General features: G+C 46.4%; 1 protein-coding gene across 1 annotated transcript in view; it reads right to left on the minus strand.

The window, feature by feature from the left end:
* The window catches only part of LOC141975645 (complement decay-accelerating factor-like), a 28,711-nt gene extending 19,093 nt beyond the window's left edge, over nt 1–9,618 (minus strand). Inside the window, exon 1 of the mRNA XM_074936202.1 lies at nt 9,438–9,618. Coding sequence (XP_074792303.1) covers nt 9,438–9,519 — 82 coding nt within the window. The 5' untranslated portion in view covers nt 9,520–9,618. The remainder of the gene's footprint in view (nt 1–9,437) is intronic.
* Nucleotides 9,619–25,426: the final 15,808 nt, after the last annotated feature.

Genomic DNA, 25,426 nt, shown 5'->3' on the forward strand with positions numbered 1-25,426 from the left:
ACTATCTATCTGCTGGTCAGATAAGTGACAGCCTCCCAAGGCTTCTGCAGCTAAGAGGGTCCCTAAGCCTTGTCCCTTATTCGTCTTTCCGCGGAATTGAGTGACCGATCCTGGCTTGGCACCGCTGGAATCGAGAGATGCAAGGAGGGTAAGAAGCACCCACACCTGATCTCCTATCTTTAGTGTACACATATTTTGAAATAGAGCTCTATACTTTGTTTTCTTTCTTTGGGATTGTAGCTTCAGTTTTGTAACTTGTTTGTGTGTGTAACATCTCTACATTTAAATAAGTAGGCACTAGCAATTTTGTAACCACATGATTAGAATCTAGTTTAATAAATTTTGGTAACCATTTGTGCATAAGCCTGACTTGTTTCTCTGGTTTACTGTGAAGCAGCCAACACAATTAAAGAACCTCAGCCGTTTTGGCTATAAAGCCTGGCCATTAGGTGAGAGTACTAAGAGCCTAGCGTTGAGTTGTGCCGCCTCCACGGGGCAAACTCTTGGGGCGCCTGTCAGTCAATCCTGACTGCCCGCTGCGAAGGAGCTCTGAGCTCTAGCAGTTAAAGTCACGGGGGGGGAGAGGCTCTTAGTGCTGCCATTGGGGCACCTGTCAGTCAGTGTTGACTGCCCGCTGCGAAGGAGCTCTGAGCTCTAGCAGTTAAAGTCACGGGTGGTTAGGACCTTGGGGCATCCGTCAGCCTAGCCCGGGCTGCCCGCCGCGAAGGGACAGTGCGTCCTAGCGGTTAAAGTCACGGATGGTATAAACGGGCATAGCTGGCACCTCACCAAACATCCCTGGCCATCGGCTAACAGATTTGGCGTCACGAACAGGATTGTGATATAGGCTGCACTACAGTAACACAATGAAACCGGTCATGATAAACACCACAGAATTCCCTGAGCTAGAGAAAAGTTTGACCCAAGAGGGATGGGGAAATCCTCTGTGGAGCAAAGAACTGCTGGAGAAATATTGGGGAAAACCAGCAGAGATCTGGCAGCATTTCTGTAACTGGAGAACTGCCTGCAAGATGGGGAAAGGAAAAGGTGCTTGTATATGGCTGCTTACTAACATTTGGCAAGCTGCCTGTAAGGATTATCATAGTCTGGCAATAGAATTTAATAGGCTACAACAGGAAAGGGACACACTGCGCAAGGAATGCCAGAATTTAGATACCAGAGTAAGAACACTGAATAGGGATATGGAACATCTTCAGAAAAGATTACTTCCCTTAATTGAGAAAGAAGGGACAGAACGAAGGGAAAAGCTGGAGACTAAAACACGCAGAATCAACCGGGCTAAAGTTGAGACTGCTCTCTGGCTAGACCCTGAGGAATGGGATGGAGATATTTGGGATTCAGCAGATGAGTCCCCCTCCTCTGAGGAGGAAGGTCCCTCTGTAAAATTAAGACCAGCTATCACACAGCACAAATCAGAAGAACATGAGGGAAATTTGAGTGGGGCAGAGCAGGATGAAGAAGGGGATGACAATGATCCATCCACCTCTTCAAAAACAAAGAGGGAGGTAAAAAGGGAAAAGGGAATAAAGCTCCAACACACTTTACCAAAATTACCACCCGCCAATATACTCCCATGGAGTTAAAAACAATCCAGGGAGATTTTGCTAAAAAGCCTGAGGAAGGTATAATAGAGTGGCTGGTCCGCCTCTGGGACACTGGGGGTGGATATATACGCCTGACAGCCCAAGAAACTGAGCGCCTTAACTTAGGTGCAGGAATATTCCTGGAACATTCAGAGGGGAACACCCCTAAAACACTTTGGTCTCTGGCTTGTCGATGGGCAAGAGGAATTTACCCAGCAGACCGAGATGAACCCACAGTAATGCACTGGACCAACATAGATAAACCCTGGCTAGCAGTATTAGATGTAAAGGACATGTTCTTCATGGTCCCTTTGCAACCAGCTGACCAGGAAAGATTTGCTTTTACTTGGAGAGGTGTACAATACACTTTTACCCGAATGCCACAAGGGTTTAAACACTCACCCACTATTTGCCATGGGGCACTGGCAAAGGTCCTAGATGACCTTATACTGCCACCCAATGTACAAACTGTGCAATACATTGATGACATCTTAATAGGTGGGAAAACCTCAGAAGAGGTACAGGAGGCTATGAATCAAATCAAAGGAGCACTAGAAGCCCTTAATTTAGAGTTACCAGCTGAGAAATGCCAAGGTCCCTCCCAAGAGATAAAATTCTTAGGTACTGTATGGATGGGAGGTAGGAGGTCTGTGCCTAATGACACTGTGCAAGAGCTAAATCAGGCACCCTCCCCTGAAAGTAAAGATCAATTGAGACAGATTTTGGGAACCCTGGGGTTTTGAAGAAAACATGTACCTGGCTTTGCCATTATAGCCAGACCATTGTACAATTTGTTAAAGAAAAGTGCTGCCTGGGAATGGGCTCCTGCCCATGAGGAAGCCCTCAGGCAACTGATAGGGGAGATACACACCTATCAGGCTCTGGGTCCCACACATCCTGAAGCCCCATTCCATTTGTACCTAACTGTGGGAGCCACTGGAATGTCTTATGCTCTCTGGCAAGAAAGTGACACTGCTCCCAGACGACCAATTCAGTTTGGTTCCAAGTCATGGCAAGGGTCACAGGCTAACTACACGCCTTATGAGAAGGTGCTTCTGGCAGCTTACACAGCCTTGAGAGAAACTGAGGAATTAACTCAGGATAAGGACATCACAATTCACACTCCTCTTCCAATCATTAAACCCATATTGGAAGGGAAAGAGTTACCACCTGGTGTAGCACAAAAAATGACTGTCCAAAGATGGGCACTTTACATACACCACAGGGTAGGTAGTGCAGACACTGCACAAAACCCCACTATGATTCAGGAATCCCTATGGAAAGTAGGAATGCCTGATGAATACCGCCTACCTCCACAGCAGTCTCCCATTAAGGATGCTGCCCCATTTGATCCTTCTAAGCCTGAGGGAGTATGGTTCACTGATGGCAGTGCCAGGCTGGTTAAAGGAAAATGGAAGGGAAAAGCTGCAGCAGTGCCTGCAGACACCTCTGCAGCACCCCTAACTGCTGAAATTGATGGGTCAGCACAACTTGCAGAATTGGCTGCAATTAAACTGGCCTGTGAAGCAGGAGCCACCGCAGTATATACGGACTCCTATGCGGTATGGGCAGGTGCCACTCAGTGGATCACTAACTGGAAAAATAACCACTGGGAAATAGGAGGTAAACCAGTATGGGGACTGGAATACTGGAAGTGGTTATATCAGCATGCCCTGCAACAACCCCTGTCTATAGGACATGTCTCAGCTCATCAGAGGAATAATACCCCAGCTGCACAGTTAAACAATTTAGCCGATGCAGCTGCCCAGCTCTTTACCACACAAGTAGAATGGGAACGCTTATATTCATGGTTACATGATAATTTAGGACACACAGGAAGTGATGAGTTAGTTCGGCAAGCACATATCAGGGGGTGGCCTATCACCCACAGACAGGCTAGAGACCTGGTTCAAGCCTGCGCTATTTGTGCTGAGACTAGAAAACATATAGCAGAAGGACAAAGGTTTGCCAGGCTAAGAGATGGGAAAACACTATGGGCAACCTGGCAGGTCGACTATGTCGGACCACTGCCCACTACAAGGCAGAGGTGGAAATACATCTCGACTGGGGTAGAAATTGTTTCAGGGATTGGTTTTGCATATCCAACCCGATTGGCAACAGGGTTGTCCACAATTATGGGACTAAACCGCTTAACAGCAATTGTCCCAATGCCTCAAGAAATCCAATCAGATAATGGTTCGCATTTTAAGAATAAACTTGTAAGGGAATGGACCCTTAACCACGGAGTCCAATGGACCTTCCACCTTCCATATCGACCTCAATCTAATGGCATGGTCGAGCGCTGGAATGGGTTGCTAAAGAATCACTTGAAGCCTACTGATGGCACATGGGGAGACAGACTGGACGAAGTGGTGCAGAGATTAAACAACAGACAGACTCCTACAGGAAGTCCAATCAGCAGGGGATTCTTCCCTACAGGGAAAGCTATCTCCCCTGCCAGAACACCACTGCACAGTTCCAAGTATGCTCCCGGAGACACTGTTGTGATTAAACACCCAGCCCTGGGAACCCTTACCTGCGTTTTGCACGCCTATAAAGAGAAAGGTGTATGGAGTGCCTTAAATGCTGATAAAAGGCTAATAACCATTACAGAGGCTTGGATCGCATCCAAGACCGGCTGACCATGTGATTTATTGCAGGAATGGTCCCATGGTTCCGAGCAACCTGCCAGCTAACCTGTCAGCAAAATGGACCATGCAGCAGACCTGTTTGATCACTAGAGACTACTATGGACTGTTGATATATTTGCCATTACTTATAATAGCAGGTGTAATTTTTGCTTTTGGTTTTAAAATAAGTTTTTTAGCTAGACCACGACCCACCAGAGATATGTTCCTGCAAGCCCTCATGATCCTTCTGTTGGCTCCAGTCACCTTGGCAATACCAGAACATCCTCTTCGGGGAGCAATCCAAACCATCGCCTCAGCTGCTGGTGCTACAAATTGCTGGATGTGCACCTTGCTAAATTCAACCAATGGACTGGGAATTGAATTTGTACCACTCAGCCTAAATGATTGGTGGAACAAAAGCGACATCTTTCAGTGGGGACCAGCATGGTACACCAACAACCCTCACATTGACTCGGGGGAGGTGGGACAATGGCATCGCACTGTTTGGGGACGGCCTGTGAAATATGTAACGGGATCATCTAAAGAAGTTTATGTAAATCATTCAGGGCAAATAGAGCAAGATGTGGTTGCTATTAAAGGTGCAGTTAAAATTTTACATGCAGTGGCTGAGAATGGACAAACCTCATGGATGCAATGGTTAGCTCAACACTTGGGATTTTCCCTCTCCCCGTTTTTACATTCGGTTGTAAATACTGTTTTAACCATTTTAATTATTGTAATTGTTTTTTGTGTAACTTTATGTATTATGAAGCGTTTGATTCAAACTGCTCTTTCCTCCACACAAATTAGATACCTAGAGCTAAAAAGGGATCCTAACCAATTCCGCGAACCCTCATCCTCTAATTTGGTTGTTGGGTATTTCTAGATTTCCCCAAGGAGGGCAAGAGGTGCTGGCATCACCGCCACCTTGCAATCTGGGATGTAGTGTGGTGCATCAGGGGGTGGAATGTAGCCAGACAGCCAGCCCCCCCCCCTCAGACCAGCATTGCTGGAAACACACGGGAGCCAAAACACCAGGGCACTCCAGCACAGCCTTTGAAGCTGAGAGAAGCACAGGTGTGCTGCTACAATGTGCCACTGGGAACATATACAACAATTGGGCTCACAGCAGGCAGAGGCGCTGTGACAGACATGGCTCTTAGCCCCTACTAAAACAGCATGATGCACACACACCAACATCCTAGGTGGGAAAATATTTACCCTGATAAAAGAAGTGTCCAGTAGTCGACACTTATTGTTTCTCCCTTGCAAGTGTGAACTACTCTTGCGAGAGCTGGCGTCACCCCGACAGACCAGCCCCAATTTAGCATAGAAAGGAGAAAGAGAATAAAGGAGTACAGAGGTATAAGTAGGGGACCTACAGCACCATGATTTTTGAGTGCTTTTCACTATCTATCTGCTGGTCAGATAAGTGACAGCCTCCCAAGGCTTCTGCAGCTAAGAGGGTCCCTAAGCCTTGTCCCTTATTCGTCTTTCCGCGGAATTGAGTGACCGATCCTGGCTTGGCACCGCTGGAATCGAGAGATGCAAGGAGGGTAAGAAGCACCCACACCTGATCTCCTATCTTTAGTGTACACATATTTTGAAATAGAGCTCTATACTTTGTTTTCTTTCTTTGGGATTGTAGCTTCAGTTTTGTAACTTGTTTGTGTGTGTAACATCTCTACATTTAAATAAGTAGGCACTAGCAATTTTGTAACCACATGATTAGAATCTAGTTTAATAAATTTTGGTAACCATTTGTGCATAAGCCTGACTTGTTTCTCTGGTTTACTGTGAAGCAGCCAACACAATTAAAGAACCTCAGCCGTTTTGGCTATAAAGCCTGGCCATTAGGTGAGAGTACTAAGAGCCTAGCGTTGAGTTGTGCCGCCTCCACGGGGCAAACTCTTGGGGCGCCTGTCAGTCAATCCTGACTGCCCGCTGCGAAGGAGCTCTGAGCTCTAGCAGTTAAAGTCACGGGGGGGGAGAGGCTCTTAGTGCTGCCATTGGGGCACCTGTCAGTCAGTGTTGACTGCCCGCTGCGAGGGAGCTCTGAGCTCTAGCAGTTAAAGTCACGGGTGGTTAGGACCTTGGGGCATCCGTCAGCCTAGCCCGGGCTGCCCGCCGCGAAGGGACAGTGCGTCCTAGCGGTTAAAGTCACGGATGGTATAAAACGGGCATAGCTGGCACCTCACCAAACATCCCTGGCCATCGGCTAACAGAAACACAGCACGAAGATCAGATCGAGCCACTAGTGATGATAAAAAAGAAGTTGAAGTCAAATCTTCATTCATTCGTCGTATGATATTCCACGCTGTGTTCAGATTCTCTATTCTGTCCTGATCCCATGGCAGCCCCATTGCTGGTAGTGCCTCACTCCCTCAAGTGTTGGTGTTTTATAGGACAGGGATCTGTAAAAGCTACGGAGAGGTTGAGTAGAATCTACAAGTTGCTGTTGTAGATTTTTAAGAATCAAGTCTGTGTACTTTTTCAGTTAACTTAAACACTTCTTGTCCTCTTCACTTAAGGATTCAATATAAATGCCTCCATTAGTCAACTTCTGGACTGAAGTCTTTGCGTCTTCCAGTACTTTTTCCACTGGATACCTCTGATTGATCCAACTGTAGCTGCTATAGCTGGACAAAGATCTACTACTGTTGTAGCAGATGCCTGGATGGCATTATTTAAATGACCCAAGTGGTTTCCACAGTAGACTTACAAGAGAGAGAATGGCAATAGTCTTCTCTGAACATAGTAGCAAAAGTAATGCACCAGCCTCACTACTTAGATCCATCCCATCTTGGTAGATACTTTCCAAAGCCAGTAATAACGGCTGGAGTAATTTTAAGACAACAGCCAAGGATCGCTCATGAGAAAACCAGAGGGTTTTCCCAGGTTGGACTAATTTGAACTTCAGTCCCAGTGTATCTTCTATATTTTCCAAGATATTCAGTCTTTTTGGACTCTTGCTGAAAAAAGAATATAATGAAGACATTAAATTTATAGCTTTTTAAATGTCTTTTGAAGAGTCTGCAGCTCGTACTAGCACTAGTTGGAGTAGATGGCCTCTGCAGTGTGTATAGGAGAGATTAGGGTTACACTTTTCTCTGAGCAAAGCTTGTACTCCACCATGTTTTCCAGAGAAGTTTGCAGCTCCATCAAATGCACAAGCAGCCATCTGCTTGGGGTCCAATTGACAAGCATTTAACTCTTCTAAGATGTGGGTTGTCACAGATGCAGCCGATGTGTCTTCAATAACTTGAACATCTTGAAATGCATCTACTGGCCAACCAGTGACATCAAGATAACGTACACAATGACTTAATACTTGATGCCCATTTACATCAGTGCATTCATCAGCCATGTATGCAAATTTTTTGAATGTGGTTCCATTTTTCAACTGTTGAATCTTTCACCAGATGCTTCTAGCCAGTCAGTTGAGTTTCTTGCAGAAAAATAGTGAGCATTTGCTCGTCTTGTTCGGAACCAGTGTTCAACTTCAGGATGAACAAGTGACAATGCACTTAACACTGGCCTCCAGTTTGTAGCGTGTGGTATCTCTTGCTTAAATTGAAAATATGATGCCACAGCCATGTTTGTTCGCATGAACTGTGTTGTGTCTCCAGCATTCTTAACAGTCTCATTAACGTTCACCGGTGTTGTCCTTGGTCAGTGGGGACTCAGAGTTCAGAGGTGCTTTCACATGATTCACCTCCCACGTGGGGGGGAAGAAGGCACCTTGCTCATTCCCGCAGCTGCTCACTGTTCGCTCTGGCCACTGTTGTTCGTTGTGCCACGGTTCACTCCATTGCTTTGTTGCCAATGGCCCTGCACCGTCACCTTCTGCTGCCACCTGCCACTGTGACCTCTGCGAGTGGGTCTCTTGAGGTTCCACCCAGCTCTCAGTGATTTCATCTGAGCTCTCAGTGGGGGAACCTCGGTGCTAGTGCAGACTGGGCCGTCTCTTCCACAGAAACACAGTCCCACAGCTGGTCTATGCACTTAGACCCGATTATCACTGATTTCAGTTCCAGTGGTCAATTAACAAAACAAAAGACTCTCTATGGAGCCTAATCAGCTCTGTCTTTAAACAGTGGAGGGGGCAGGTCAAATCATACTTGTGACTCAGGCGGACCATCAAGCAAAACACCTGTCCCCACCCCCTCTCTATGCCCTCAATCAGCACAAGCTAAGTACAGTTCTACTGCCCTTTACTCCTACAATAAGAACAACATTTCATTACACCCTCCCCCCCCCCCAAGTGATTTGTAACCCAACCCCAGCCAAAATCTATCACTTGGGCAACACAGCTCTGTTTGCTGGATACCTAGGTAGATTAGGTGTGAGTGTCAATACAATCTGGTCCTGAAGCCTTTCCCCCAGCCCCTAGCTCACCACTAGCTGTCAGGGAGAGCTCATTGAGACTTTACTTACAAATCATCATTTGAAATTATTAGGTTGGCCAACATCACTGAAGTGAATGCACTGACACGGTCTTAAAAAAAACCCAACACCTGTAAAAGGAAGCTAGTCTATGTTCATACGTCTCAAATCTATTAAGAAAAGGAGGACTTGTGGCACCTTAGAGACTAACCAATTTATCTGAGCATGAGCTTTCGTGAGCTACAGCTCACTTCATCGGATGCTGTAGCTCACGAAAGCTCATGCTCAAATAAATTGGTTCGTCTCTAAGGTGCCACAAGTCCTCCTTTTCTTTTTGCGAATACAGACTAACACGGCTGTTACTCTGAAACCTCAAATCTATTATACTTCTTCAGATACACATATTTTACCATACACTTTGTGTGCTTTTAAAGCGTGTATTAATATTTCAATTTCCATTCAAATTTCCAAACACGCGCTAAACTAGCAACACCGCATGTAACTAGTTCACAAAAATGCGGGGGGCAGGGCAATTCAGGGGGTGTGCAGAGAAATCCCTGAGTGGGTCTCTGGCAGCGGGAGCGCCTGCACCGACGGGCCAAGCCCGCCGAGCTGCCCGCTCCCACCGGGAGCCCCGGCCCCGGCTGTCCGGCGCCCGCTCGCTGCCCAGGGGGCCCCGACTAGCCCGGCAGCCAGTGGAGCGGTGCCCCCTCGGGCGGGGCTGGCTGCCTCCAGCTCCGCACCCGGCACAGCCAGTGCGGGGCAGCAGCAGGTCCCCGCCCGCCGGCCCCGCGCAGCCCGGGCCGCCGCGACTCACCGCGAGCCCCGGGCAGGGGCAGGAGCATCAGCAGCGTCAGGAGCCCCCGGGCGCCGGGCCGGCAGCGCGGAGCCGAGACCATGGCGGGGCTGGCAGCGGAGGCTCAGGGGCGCGACCGCTCGCTCCAGCTCCCCCAGCACCGTCGGGCTCGGAGCGGGAGGGACAGCGAGGGTCGGGAGGAGGGGCGTGGCCAGGAAGGATGGGGCGGGGCCTGAGGGGTGGGGGCGGGGCTCGTGTCACTGCTTTGTTCCCAGGTGCAGTCCGGAGAGCAAGCGCTGGGGTCAGGGGCAGGGGAGAAGAGGCTGCGCTGGGCCCTGAGTTATTGGTTCTGCCAGCTCGCCCCTCTGCACGTGTATCTTTGTGGGTGCAGCCGTGGGCACATTACACGGAGGGGCAGCTGCTCAGGGAACCACCCACCACATCTAACCCTCGGTTGCTTTTGTGCATTAGGGTGGAAAATTGAAACATTTAAAGCCCTCCACCGGTCTCCCTTCCAGTCTGTATCCCTGAGCGCAACAGCCCTCCCCGGTGCTGCTGCCAGCAGCGGGGTTCCTACACTGGCCAGAGCTGTTTCTTTCAAAAGATATAAAACCCCACTGGTGTACTAACCTAACTCTGTTCACTTTTTTTCCTTTTGTGAAGAAGCTGTACATCACCCTTATTACATTAGACCAAAAACAACTTCCTCTTTCTTTGATATAAACTCAACCATCAGGCATGATGCATTTCTCACACAGTCTCAGGGTTGAGAGGGGTGGGGGGAAGGAAGAGGAAACAGTCCCATAATGCATATACCTGGTCCATTCCACACTGCTATATTTAGTTTCTGATCCAACACAGTAGGACACATGTCCTGACGTTCTGGCAAGAGTCACTGACTGAAAGGGGTGTTGAAAGAGGGACTGAGTAAGTACTCAATAAAGGCTCCAGGACTTGGTTAAAGTTTTTCTTAGTTTTTTTTTTTAACGATTCTCTGTAAAATCAATATAAACGGTGAGTCACTGCAATTGAGGAAAATGTTTTGTAGCACTGAAAACACGTAGTGGTTCCTAGCTGACTAAGAGGCCTGGTCTTTGTCCCACAAAGTTTACAGTCTGAGGTCCTGTTTCTCGTCGCTCCTCTGGGCTGAACTCCACCCATATCTCTAGGAAAGCCTTTATCATCCTGAGATTCTTCCTCAAATGTCCGTCACCACCACGATTCTGTCACACCTGTCAGACCTGGTTTGCCAAGCCCAGGAAGGGTACTCAGGGGAGCAATGCGTCTCCAGGAAAGCTTTATACACAATTAGCTTCTCACAGTTATCCTTCTGTATGGCACTTGCCTCTCAGTGCAGTGACTGGCTTCTGAGCCACCCATGTGTGATTCCAAATACATGTGACATGGTGAGGTGCAATCCAGACCACTGAGGGCTGTGTCACCCCTGTCCTGCAACCTAGGATGCCTTACAATGCCTTGTGGAAGTAGCTCCCACCTGGGCCACCCACGAACAGCCTTCCTTCGTGCAAGTCACAACCTGCCAGGCACGCTTGGGTTACACTTTGGCTTTTATCAGCCTTGGTTACTTCTTCAGGGTAAACCCAAGACACTCCTACTCCCAGATTTCCCCTCCTCCCTTGAAAAAAAAACTTTTCTCGGCCGTCCAGAGATAGTTCTGTTGTCCCTTTAAGGCAGGCGTGGGCAAACTATGGCCTGTGAGCCATTTTAAGCCAGCTCCCAAGCTCCTGCTGGGGAGCAGGGGCTGGAGCTTGCCCTGCTCCAGCCGGGGCGTTGGGTCAAGGGGAGGGGGGCGTGCACCACTAAGCTCGGCCCCGCTCCGCCACTCCAGCTGGGGTGTTGGGTTGGGGGGCTGCTCCAGTGCTCAAGCTGGGGCGGTAGGTTGGGGGCCGCACCACGTGGCTTCCAGAAGCCACGGCATGGCCCCGCTCCGGCTCCTCCATGCTCCAATGGCCCTCTCTGGGGCTCCAATGGGAGCTGTAGGGGCGGCATCTGCTAATGGGGCAGTGTGCACAAGCACCTGGCCGTGCTTCCGTGTCGGAGCCGGAGAGGGACATGCCACTGCTTCCGGGAGACGTTTGAAGTAAGTGCTGCTTGGAGCCTGCACCCCTGAGCCTCTCCCCACACCCCAACCCTGATCCCCCTCCCACTCTCCAAACCCCTCGATCCCAGCACAGAGCACACTCCTTCACCCCATACCTCTCATCTCCAGCCCCACCCCAGAGCCCTCACCCCCAGCAGGAACCTGCACCCCATCTTGCACCCCAACCCCAATTTTGTGACCCTTCATGGCCTGCCGTACAATTTCTATTCCCCAACGTGGCCCTCGGTCCAAAAGCCCACCCCTGCATTAAGGGAACGATACACAAGAATTTGTCACCTCAAATTGAGTTACCCAGACAATTTAACTTAGTTTCAATAAAAGAATAAAAACAGATTTATTTAAATACAAAGAGATTTTAAGGAAGTACAAATAATGACGCATGAAAGTGAGAAATGGTTACATGAAAAATAAAGATAAAAAGCTTCCTGGTGCTTAACTTAAACTATACTTGATTCAAAAGTGAAGTCCTTACCACATCCTATCAGCATTACAGACTGAACTTTTCCTGTCAGGACACCTCCCTCAAGTCCAGCAACTGTTTCTTCTGGTCTTCTCACGTACAAAGACGGAGATGGACAGGGAGAGAGGAGTGGCTTGGGGTGTTTGCCCCTCACTTTTATATTTCATTTCCCCATTGGAAATGCAAGCTCTTGAGAGCACTTTCTCGTACAAATTCCTTCCATGTGCGAATCAGGCAGCAAAATCTCCTCGTAAAAAGTCCCATGCTGTTTTTTCTCACCCCGTTTGCTGAAATGCAGACCTCTCTTGTCCTCTGTCTTCCCCCTTTCATTGGCTGAGGACTCTGTTTACATGTAAATTTGAGGTAAACACACATCCCTTTAAAACCTGTTTCGCCTGTTTTGCCTAATTGTTTTGGAGTTTGAACATGTCCCACCAATGTCATGCAGGGGGGAATTCATAACTTTATATATAATGCCACACACATTTTACCATGATATTGACCTGTGAATTATGAGTTTTCAAATGATACCTTACAAGGCATCCGTTGCGCAGAGATGATTACAATAGCATGTGGGGTGTGAATACAGGGTGCATTCGGTCACACATGTGCATTAGCCTCTATGCAGAAACAAGCGCCTGGCCCCCAGTGCCCAGCTATGCCTTCGTCATGCTCTTTGACTCCATGCGCTAACTCACCAAACAGCTGCTTGATGGGATATGAGCAGAGGAATCATGGCACTTTGGCCGAGTTACCAACTGTTAAAAAGGTCAGTGAAACATGCCCAGGAAAATGTTTGACTGCCACAATAATCGAACAGGGCTCTTCTAAGACTCAGCCCATGCATTGGGAATGTCTGGGAGCTGCCACAGGGCAGGGAAGGAAAGCAGCAGGCTGAGCTCCATTCAACCACTCTCTCAAAGTCAGTACAGGACCACCTCCTACTCCTCCCCCAGTACATCCCTCAAGCTGGGGGGAACCAACCCAGGCAGGCTCAGCCCCATTCCATGGGGGAAGGTGATGGTGGCGAGAGGCGGAGTTGGGCTGAGCTCCACCCAAATCAGCATATGAACCCAGTGGCTGATGAGCTATTCTGGAATAACAACCTTCTCCTGCTGCCAGCTCATAGAGTTAGTTCTGTAGATGAAGTGGTAGCCGTCTGTGGTAGTGTGTGCAGTTGTATATAACAGAATTAGTTAGCTGTTTAAAAAGTACTAGGAAATTGTATTGGGTAAAAATTGATTTAGGTTGCAAAGTCAAGCACTAAGGAGTTACATCCAGCATTTCTTAAGGCTGCTCATGCATAACAACAGACTGGAAGCTGTATTTAAACAGCACCTAGGACACTGAGGTCCTGCTCCATGACTAAGGCTCCTTGGCCCTCTACTAATACAAATAAAGAATGCAATGAATCTGTGGTAGACCCAAAAGCAGAGCTGAAAACAGAACCCCCAGCTTCTGACTCTTATGCTGATGCTTTAACCATGTAACTACCTTCCTTCCTCACACCCACTCATCTCATCCTCTGAGGATCCTGGATGTGAAGGTCTTACCTGCAATGGCAAGTTGTCAAGTTTAAAACTTCGACTATTTAACTATCTCAAAGGGGTAATATCTTCATCATGAGGAAATGCGATTCAAAACCTCTATGCGCTCACTGCCTATCCCTTCTTACATTTTCCTTTCAGTTAAAGATACCTGTTAAATATCTGGTAGCTTTGGAAAAACTTATCATTATAGCCTGTTTATTGACCTCTTGGCCACAACAGAGTGCATGTATTTTCCCTATTTAGAAAAAATAGCATTATTTTCACAGTGCCAACCTTCTTAACATTCCTGTTCATAATTTAACAGGTGGTAGGGAGAGTAGGAGAGCGGCAGCTGAAGCCAGAGTAGGGATCTGAGCTCATTTTCAGTGGCTTCTTCTGACATCCTGTGGGACATGGACCAAACAGGAATACTTATCCAGATTACATCCTTTCATACTGGTTAGGAAATCCATGGACCCTAGTAAAGTTCCTTACCTGCAAGAGCAAAGAGGCAAACTTCCTTCTGTTCGGTGAGCAGCCAGTGATTGGATCAGGGCAGAAAGCTAGATTTCAGCTTCACTTTTACATAGTTAACCAGACAATTTCTAGTAACAAGTATGAAAACAGAGTCAGGATCTTTATTCAGGTTTCAGAGTAGCAGCCGTGGTAGTCTGTATTAGCAAAAAGAAAAGGAGGACTTGCGGCACCTTAGAGACTAACCAATTTATTTCAGCATAACCTTTCGTGAGCTACAGCTCACTTCATCGGATGCATCTGTAGCTGTAGCTCACGAAAGCTTATGCTCAAATAAATTTATTACTCTCTAAGGTGCCACAAGTACTCCTGGTCTTTATTCAGTTTTCCTTTTATTTTTAATAAATAAATAAACAAAGACATTGTAAATCCTTCAACTACAGTTTCTTCACCTGGGGAAAGATTTGTTCATATTGCTAAACAAAACTCAATGCAGTCTGTGGATGCCCAAAAAAGAGAAAACAAATGTTTTAAATCTTACAAGAAAAATGCACCTTTACAATAAACACCCCGTCAGTAGCACAGATAATCATTTCATGAATTTTAAAAGCTTGTTTTAAGATCTCCAAAAGTTTTTAATGACTAAAATATGGAAATAATTTCACTATAGTCACCACATAGTCTCTATGTCACTGGAGAATTTGCTCTGGAGAAGTACACTTTTAATCCTACTGTACTTCTCATAAGGAAGTGCTAGTTGATTGTACAGATTGTAGATTTGATGCTGCACACTGAAAAACTAGCTTCTGAAGCAAGCATGGCAAAGAACAGGACATTTTATACCACACAAATGTGCGTTAGGTGCTTGTCTAAAGAGGCATTGGCCCTGTGCTGCCAGACCCTTAAGCCTTTGCAGAAGCTTTGTTGATTTCAGGCGGGCTCCACACAACTACAGGGTCTGTTCACACAGTACAGCTTGCAGGAGTAGAGCTCAGATCTCTGTTACGTTTTAACTAAAAACAGCATCTTATTCCAAACTTGTGCTTTCTGTGGAACTCAGGGTGGGGTCATTTCTGTTAACTGACGGCAAAAGATAAGCACATTTAGTAAGACAGGGTGTAACCTAATAGTTACAAAATAAGGGGAAATGATGTGTTTACAGTTTCACAGCCTGTTCCCTTGATTTCTAACTCACAGAGGGAGCTGGTAGTGACCCCTGTATGGAGGGTAACTCTGTCCTTCCCTTACAACAGAGTCTTATGAAGTTAGATTTTCTCAAACATCGCCATTGTTTGCAACAGACACTTAGAAATTCAGCAGGCAGAAAGCGCTCAGGTTAGAGACATGCCTTTTTTTGTGCCCCCTCCCAGGCAATTCCATTCAACTTAAAAATCAAAATCAGTCAATCAATCCCCATTTCCCTTCTGACTCACAGCTCCAAAAAGTGTTGGCAGCCTGCCAACCCCCTCCCCCAATATCCTAAGTCCTACACTATGCCACACGACAGCAGCAAGATGCTGCACTCGGAATGCCTGGGAGCCGCAGCCAGGCCGTGGAGAACACTGGGTCGGGATCCCCAAGAGCCCCCTTAGCTAGCACATGGGCCGCTGTAGGTCATCTCCCACTCTGGGGGCACCGCACTGGGCAGGAGCTAGAGGCCAGTGAGGAAGCCCTGGAGCCCATCAGTGAAAGAACCGTCAACCTGAATCGTTAGTGACAGAAGGGCTGGAACAATGTTTATAATGGGGGTGCTGTGAGCCATTCAACCAAACTGTGAACTCTGTATACAATGGAAACTACTTCAAACCAGGGGGTACAGCAGAATCCCCAGCACCCCTAGTTAGTAGAGAGAATCCCTTCACGGTCTCTATTACTTCTCTCTGTTGTAGGGTTGCCAACCCTCCTGGTTTCACTGGGAGTCTCCTGGAATCAGGCCCTATTTCCCAGAGGCTACTGCAGCCAAACCAGGAGATTTGGGGCATTAGCAGTCTGGCAGCTCAGCACGGCTAAGGCAGGCTTCCTGCCTGCCCTCGCTCCGAGCCGCTCTCAGAAGCGGCTGGCACTGTCCCTGCGGCCCTGGTGGGTCGGGGGGCAGGGGTCTCCGCTCACTGCCACTGCCCCAGGCGCAGACTCCACAGCTCCCATTGACCAGGAACTGCGGCCAATGGGAGCTGCAGGGGCAGCATGCAGAGCTCCCTGAACCCCCTGCCCCTAGGAGCCGCTGCCAGACAGATGTACCCAGTCGCTTTCGGGAGCTGCCCAAGGTAAGCGCTGCCCCCACTCACTCCCTCCCACACCCCAACCCCTGCCCTGAGCCCGTACTCTGCACCCAAACTCCCTCCCAGAGCCTGACCCCTCACCCCCTCCCGCACCCAAACACCCTCCCAGAGCCCGCACCCCCTCCTGCACCCCAACCCCTGCCCCAGGCTTAGCCCGGAGTGAGCAGGGGGCGAGGCCTCGGGGAAGGGGCAGGGCAAGGGTGTTTGCATTTGTGCCATTAGACAGTTGGCAACCCCACTCTGTTGGGCCCGCTGTCAAGTCCGCACAATGCAGAAAATCCACATGCATTAGGTGCATTACCCTTGTAATTGTTCCAAGAGCTAATTCTTTAAACTCTAGTAAGCTATCGACTCCCAAATACCAGGGGGTGATACCAGTCCCAGCCTGGGAGATGACATTGTGGGCGTGCACAGGTCTTTTGTGCACACCCAGCAGGGCTCAGCCACGAGAGCTCTGAACAGATCTAAAACCAACCTCATGTTCTAATAACGTGTATTCCTCTCCACCTTCTCCTCCTGCGGGATCCCAAAACACCAAGGTGCCCTAAAGCTCCTGCAGGCTACTGGGTCAAGCTCATCAGCCCTACTACAGCATATGAGAAGGCGGCCAGATACTCAACACTATTGGGAAGTGTGGGGTATTTCCCTCATATTGGGAAGGATTATAGCATTTGATTCCACTTGGCTCTGTTCCCTTAGGACACAACCACCTCCCCTTTGCATCTCTGTGATCAAAAACAGCCTTCCTCTGTTCCTCTTTACCTCCTCCCTTTTCCATTTCCTTTTAAATGGCGAAGTGAACACACAGATCTACTGAGCTCCACCAAGATAAATACATAACTGGCAGCTGTACCTTTGGATAGCAGCACTGGGTCTGTTCCGACGAAAGAGTCTGTGACAACAAGTTTTATCCTGCTTGGAAACTCCTTTGCCCAGCCCAGATGCTCCCCCAGAGATAAGCTGAGTAAAACAGATCAGGCCAGGTAGATGTTAAGGGGAAAAAACGAAAGCAAGTGCAACGCAAACAGAACCCCTCTCTGAACTACATGCCTGATCTCCATTCTACCATGCGTAAGAGCACGATCAGACACCAACTAGCATACTGATCTGATGAACAAAAGCTTTGGAGTCCCTGAATTCTGTTATTAATTATAGAGCTCACCCTCCTTGCTTAGGGTCAGATGGTGATCTCAACTTCAGGAGTCTAACAACGGGGTTATTCCATAGATTTCACTGGAGTTATCACTGGCTTTACACTAGCGTAAACATAATCAGAATCTGTCTCTTGACATATAATGGGTAAGGCTGGACATATTAGGCCAGATTCCAGGCTGCTCTGTACCACTCCTGCAGCGTGTAGGGACTGCAAAGGGAGTGGTGTGGTCCCCAGAGGAATTCTCCCAGTGCAGGGAAAGCATATCCTGGCATATGCAGCCTGAAAGCTGCCTCTCATGCAGCCCCTGGTGTAGGGAACTGCCAAAGGCATGAAGAGAAGTGGCCAGAACACTTCATGCTTGGGAATTCTTGGCTGCAGGGAAACCCATTGGCAGCGGCAGTGGGAAAGCTGCTGAGGGTTATGTGGGGGTGTGACTATTCCAGGAACAGGTGGGGCCTGTGTGGGCGCGTAGTGCTCTAACCGAACATACACAGGAGGCTGCACAGGCCCTCAGAGCCTGAGGAGCCCGGAATCAGAGAGGTATAAAGGGGGCTAAAAGCCCCGACGTCCTGGTCAGAGCCTTGTGTGCCACGCCTCTTGTGAGCAGCTGCACAGTCTTGTTCATATCTTTCAGTCACAGCACTTCCTGTCAGTGAAGATTTGAACTGTTAGTGGTCATGACAAGGCATTTCTGTTCCACCTCTGAACACTCACTTTCTACATTCGTGGCTCTCAAACTTACCAGACTACTGTACCCCTTTCAGGAGTCTGATTTGGTCTTACATACACCCAAGTTTCACCTCACTTAACTACTGGCTTACAAAATCAGACCTAAAAATACAAGAGTGTCACAGCACACTATTACTGAAAAATTGCTGACTTCCTCATTTTTATCTTATAATTGTAAAAATCAGTCAATTAGAATTTAAATATTTTATTTACATATCAGTGTATAGTATACAGAGAAATATAAACAATTTACTGTCTGTGAGAAATTTTAGTTTGTACCGACTTTGCTCGTGCTTTTTATGTAGCCTGTTGTAAAATTAGGCAAATCTCTAGATGAGTTGATGTACCCCCTGGAAGACCTCTGCATACCCCGAAGGTTACACATACCGCTGGTTGAGAACCACAGTTCTACATCATCCAAGAGAAAACGTACATTGAGGAGCCAAAGTAGCTTTTAGCTTTCCACAAAGGTATGTACGCAGTCCGCTCCCTCCCCTCACACACATTCCTGTCCTCGGCCTTAAAATAACACAGCCAAGTTCATGAAAGAGAATTCTGTGTGGAAAACATTCACCGATCAGTCATTATGAGCACCAAGTAGTTGATACTTTTTCTTTATATTTCTAGTTAGTTTTATTAGGGAACTTGGAATTCCATAGGCATCCCTTAGATCAGACTCTAAGGGACTGTCTATATTAGAAAGTTGTGCCAATTTAACTCTATCATCATAGATAGTCCACACTACGGGACTCAGTTATGTCTGTACAAAGGTGCTTACAGCAGTAGAGCAAATCTCGTATGGGCAAGGGAATAAGTTATAGCACTGTGACTGCATCCCTATTAGTGCTTTTACCAGTGTAACTATTCTGCTAAAACATCACACATCTAATGGAAACAGATATACCAGTCAAACTTTGGACCAAGCTGTAGTGCAATGTACACCGAGGGATGGGTGAGGAGGCCAGTTGCCCTGGGTGCCAATTTCCAGCACATGCAAATCAACATCAGGTTGTGTGCGCGCTTTAACTGAGGCTTTAATTTTACTCTTTGCTCTGACTTTGCTTTTTGCTCATCCATTTGCAGGGGACCAGAAAACGAAACACCGAGGGCCAGCCATAGGAATGAACCACTATTTAAACGCTTCTTTCCTGGTTGTGGTATCACTAGCTAGACATCTCAACTAAATCTAGTTGAGAAATTTGACGCGAGGTGCTCTAACTAGCGCACATGTTAGTAAACGCAGCAATGCCTGTCTGACGTTGCACTCCATATGGTTTTATGGAAATATGAGTGTAAATATAAAGTAACTGGAATATGCTGTATGCAAAAGGTCTTTTGTAAGGTATTATTACAAAGCTTATAATCTACTGAGCGTGTTCATCCTATTTGTACCAAGGTATCATTCTTGTATCTGAAGCTAGATATATGAAGTATTATTCTGAAGTCCTATTGTAACTATGGAAAGTGTGGGCCGTTAATGGTGGCTTGGAATCTTGATGGCTCCCATTAACTGGGACAATTGGTTGTGAATAGCTTTGTTTACTCGCAAACCTTCCTGGGTACCTGCAGGCGAGCCCTGAAAGAATGGAGAATAAGGTCTCACAGTGACATGTGATCATGTCACCTGGTACTGAAATTCATCTTAAACCTGGCGCTTTTCCATTTTGAAGGAGGGGTGGGGGCCCAGAGAGACAAAAGATTCCCACCTTGTGCCAAAGCTATGAAAGGGGGTGGAACAGAACCAAGGGGGCTCCCAGTCATGTGAAATCCCCTGCTTTTCATCTAAGATGCCTGCTGGAACGAACAAGGTCTGTACCAGGGGAAAGGATTGGGCCCAGACTAGGAAGGAGTCTAGTCTGTGAAAGAAGCTTATTGGAACATCTCTCAGGGTGAGATTAACCTGTATTCAGTTTCTTAATGGATTAGGCTTAGGCTTGCGTGATTTGTTTTATTTTGCTTGGTAGCTTACTTTGTTCTGTGTGTTATTACTAGAAACCACTTAAATCCTACTTTTTATACTAAATAAAATCACTTTCGTTTATGAATTAAACCAGAGTAAGTGATTAATACCTGGGGGAGCAAACAGCTGTGCATCTCTCTGTATCAGTTTTATAGAGGGCAAAATTTATGAGTTTACCCTGTATAAGCTTTATACAGAGTAAAAAGGATTTATTTGGGGTTTGGATCCCATTGGGAGGTGGGTGCCTGGGTGCTGGAGACAGGAGTACTTACTGAGCTGTTTTCAGTTAAGTTTGCAGCTTTGGGGGTGCGGTTCAGACCCTGGGTCTGTGTTGCAGCAGTCTTGTGTGTCTGGCTCAACAAGACAGGGTTCTGGAGACCCAAGTTGGCAGGGAAGACGGGCTCAGAGATAGTTTCAGCACATTGGGTGACAGTTCCAAGGGGGTCTCTATGACCAAACCCATCACAACCTGCAGGTCAGATTTTCACCAGACACTGAGTGCAGTGTAGGGACTACAGACTGTTACCGCTATTACTAACGATATTGCAAAATATAAGCCAACACATATCAGTTGAGGAAGCAAAATACTCATTGAAAGAAAAACCCTGTGATCAAGCACTGGCCAATTATTTGACCTACTAAGCATGGGAGAATTAGCTGAAATGAGCATTAAGAATTATATGATAGAGGGAAACAAAATTGCAGCACCATAAGATAGTCAAAAAATAATTGTTTGGGTAATCTGAAAATTCTATATAGTTGTATGTGTGTATTTCTGCAAGGCTTCCAGTACAATTCAAAAAGGAAATGGAGAATAAATGCATCCCCGATATAATTTTAGCTATAAATTTCAGTGTAGTAATTTCTAGGCAAACGGAAGAATTCCTCTGCTATTGTAAAGGCTTCAAGGAATCAATCAACTAACAGCATTAGTTGAGTTAAATCCTCTTACAGGATTTAATTTGAAAGGAAGGTGGTATGAAGATTTCATGAAACTCATCTAGCCAGTAAAAATAATTCAGAGTGAAACATTCTCTTTTTCATAGCAGAAAGACAAACTCTTATCACATGTAGCACCTTTCTTTATGAGGGACCTTAACATGCTTTAGAAATTTTATTAAACGTACACACCATTACCATATACAACACTGAAAATCCTAACGACACATCTACACCGCTAGAGTAGAAGGCAGCAATGGATACACTAGGCTTCAAAGAGGGGAGAGAGAGAGATAAGGTGGCTGTGCTGACCAAAACCAGGGTAAGGAGCTCAAGGGAAGCATTTGGACTACCAGGCTACATGGCTTATACATCTGGTTTGGTGGTTTTGCGTTAACTGCATGGCAGAAATGTGCTTCTACAGACCTCTGTCAGATCAGTGTCAGTTCAGATCAAACTCAACCTCGAGAGGGTGATTTCTGTGTTCATACATGAGTCTCAGGTGTGCTTTCCCTTGCAACAAATACTACCCAGTAAAACCGACTCTATTCCCAGGAAAGCAGTTTATAACCCGCAATGGGGTTGGGCTCATTGCCAGTGCCATTGAAACACAACACAAACATGCCATGCATGCATCTGAAGAAGTGGGTATTCACCCACAAAAGCTTATGCTCCAATACGTCTGTTAGTCTATAAGGTGCCACAGGACTCTTTGCCGTTTTCACAGATCCAGACTAACACAGCTACCCCTCTGATACTTAACACAAACATTAATAGACTTATCCCTGCACCTCCCCGGAAGGAAGGTACGTTGGTCTTATATCCAGGTTAGAGACTAGGAACCTGAGGCACAGAAAGATTCAGACTTACTCAAGTCCACATGGCAAGTCTGTTGGAGAACTGACAGCAGAGTGGAAAGAAACACTAATCTCCTGACTCCCAAGCCACTGCCTGAATCACAAAGACATCCTTCTCCCCACAGCACTCCAGGGGTCTAGCTTGTGTCATCCTTTTCTGTGGGGAATCTGTATGTCCGTCTCCTAGGAGATACAGGTTTCAAACTAACCACTTATTTAAATACCTCAATAAAAGGAACAGCGCTTTAACTCAAGGGAAAACTTCAATAAAGGCTTTGAGTGAATCAGTTTCCATCCATCTCCTTGACTTTGTGTCTTTCTGGGAAAGAGTTTAGGTTTTAAAGCCAAAAAGGACCATTGTGACCATTGAGTGTGACCTCTAACACAGGCTACAGAACCTTATCCAAGACTTTTGCATCAAGTGCGTAACTTCTATTTGAGCTACAGCATCTCGTTAGAAAAACATCCAGTTTTGATTTAAAAAATGTTAGGTGATGGAGAATCTGCCACATCCATAAGTAGATTGCTCCACTGGTTATTTACCCTCAGTTAAATAGTTACACCTTATTTCTACTCAGAATTGAGCCTTATTTCGTGTCCAGCTTCTCACTTGTCCTCTTCACAAGCCACTTGGCTTCCCATTAGCCTCCTCTGTTTGGAAATACCTAACTACAAAGTATCAGTTTTTTAAAAATAAAAATACTTCAATGTGCATAACAGGGCCCCTGAGACATTACCCAGAGGGATGAGTGTTGATAAACAATGGCGTTTGGCAGCACATTTGTTTATTTGTTTTAAGAGTCAAACTGCCCAGATAATTTTGAACACTTTGGCACAACCCTAGCTAGAACCTAATAGATCAAAGGTGGCACAATTAAAAGTGATCAATCTCATTAAACAAACTTTCTTTGTACCACATTCAGCCCTTGGACTAGAGAAAGATTCACCACTGTCAAAGCAAGTTCCCTCTTCGATGGAAAAACAAGCAGCAAGTAACTATGTAGCCATCTAGTTTAACTCCGAGGGAATTTAATCAAAGACACAAATGACGGGACATTTGCAGCTTGGTTCTCAGGGGCAAAATTTAACCCCCCTTGACAACCATGGGAGAACATGTAGCCGCCTTCTCAACTTGTAAAAAATACACCTCAGTTTGGCACAGTTTTGCTTACTAGAGAAATAAGTCTGACCTTGTGCCCATTGAAGTCAATAGCAAAAATACCTATGGACTGCAGGACTGGGCCTTTGGAAAAGAAAAGCCAGGAATAATAGAACCATTAATTAGATAGTGACAAATAAATGACCACGAAGGGGCAGATGCTACATTTTCCATAGATGGCAATGGGAGTTGTGGTACTTAGTAACTAATCATTTCAATCCTGCTCCCATTAATGTCAGTGGCAAAACGCCGGCTTGATGTAAGACATTCAGATTTTTAAGGTGGTGGGGATGGGGAGGCCCTCCCCCCACTCCAAATTTGCATTGCTCAGCATATGCTGGTACAATTCACAGGCTCACCTATAGCATGTGAATTACTTTAAAAATAATCAAAACCAAATGTCCATGTTATTACCTCCCAGTGAGAAGGAAAACCCAGAGGCCTCTAAAGTAGGCACAGACTGACATCAATTACAAACCTCCTCTACCAAACAGAACGTTTAGTTTGTGAGAGGTTTCAGAGTAGTAGCCGTGTTAGTCTGTATCCACAAAAAGAAAAGGAGTACTTGTGGCACCTTTGAGACTAACACATTTATTTGAGCATAAGCTTTCGTGAGCTACAGCTCACTTCATCGGATGCAGAGTTAACACTGGCCCTGCCTTTAATCCCCCCATTCCCAGGAAGAGCTCGGTTTTATTCCTTTGACCATGGTGCTCTTCCTAAGGGAATGGGGGGATTAAAGGACTGTTCCCATCACAACCTTGTCTTGTTTGCATCAGTGCTAAGGGTGGCTCTAAGTCATCTCCACGCAATGAGCTATGTACATAACTAGTTTTGCATAGTTAGAGTACAAGGTTACGATCTGCACAAGTGAATCCTAGGGAGTGTTTGAATCTCTGCCTCCCCTTCATGTTTCACAACACTTTAGACAATAGCCATCCCTCAAGCAAGGTACCTGGAAATGAGTTTTCCTGAGATTCCCCCGCCCCCGCATTCAAAACAGTCGGTTTCCGGACTGGACTACAACAAACCACACTGCCGGAAATAAAACATTCTTCCATGGTAACAGATGCTTTGCAGACCACAACCCACTGACATACAGGCAGGGACATTTTCCTGTTTGTGTATGGGCTCAAACAGACCCAGTTATTGATGGTTGAAAGCGTCAGCTTCCCTGTGAGGTGTCATGTGTCTGGTTCAGAAAGTGATACAATGTTCTCAAACTCAGTTTCCCGGAACAGGCACAACAGAAAGTATGAACTCATTTGTTATCAGCATTGAAACATGGTGAGTAGCGTATTACAAATGGAAAATAGCTTATCTACGCATTTCTAGTGGCTTATTTTTAGTTGAAATATAGCAGAGACTAGCTAGAGCTTCATGATAAAACTACCCTGCAGATGTTAAAATGGCAACATTAATTCCAGTAACTCTTGTATAGTTCTAAGGGATGTTTCAATTTGCAAAACACAAAACCCACAGCTGGTAGTCCCAGCAGTAACCAGGGACTGAATGGGCCATGGGCACGGAGCTCCCATCTCCTCAAAGGTAACCCCTGCAGGACAGGATTTAGGACATGTTGCCAGGGGCAGCGAGGGGAAGCTTACAGTGCTGCTACCCACTCTGTACTTGTGCTGAGAATAAAGAACTTTCTCTCCAGGGATGGCCATGTAACATTTCAAAAGCAATGAACAGCTCACCTACTTCACTTTCCTCCCCACCTGTTCTGCTCCAGCCTGCTTCTGAACCTTGGCCCAATGGTTAGATGCCGCTGTAATGAATACTGAATAAATACCTGACAGATATGAAAGCTCTTTGTGAGTGGGACAGAGTCTTGATTTACATCATATACAACTCTGAGCAAACAGTTGACAGATTTTTTTGAAAAAAAAAAAAAATCCACCTTGCTGCCATTCTGGACTCTGACTTTGGTTAATTAGTGACTTTGATACTACCAATATTCAGCCCAGTTCACACAAGCATACATCAATATCAAACACATTGAGTATATTCCATTGATATCACAGATAGCAGCGAATGATCAGTTAGGAAAGGTAACAGTGACAAACCATTTTTAACAGGAACAGCAAACTGAAATGGGCTCGAGATTGTAACCCTCTATTTAACCGGATTTACTTCTTACACTTCAGACGCGTAGAAAAATTAGCACATGGTGGTGCTTGTGGAGTGAAGTCTTACTCAGTATGAGTAAGGGCGACAGGATTGGGCGCAGAATAGTGGGGCAGGTCGTGCACGAAATGACTGTTAAAGAGTGGCCTCTGGCGGGCACACAGAAAAGATCACATTGCCTACCTTCGTCCAGGATAGCACAGGAAAGCAGCCGCG

Source organism: Natator depressus, chromosome 21 (assembly GCF_965152275.1).
Source record: "Natator depressus isolate rNatDep1 chromosome 21, rNatDep2.hap1, whole genome shotgun sequence".
Taxonomy (NCBI): Eukaryota; Metazoa; Chordata; order Testudines; family Cheloniidae; genus Natator; species Natator depressus.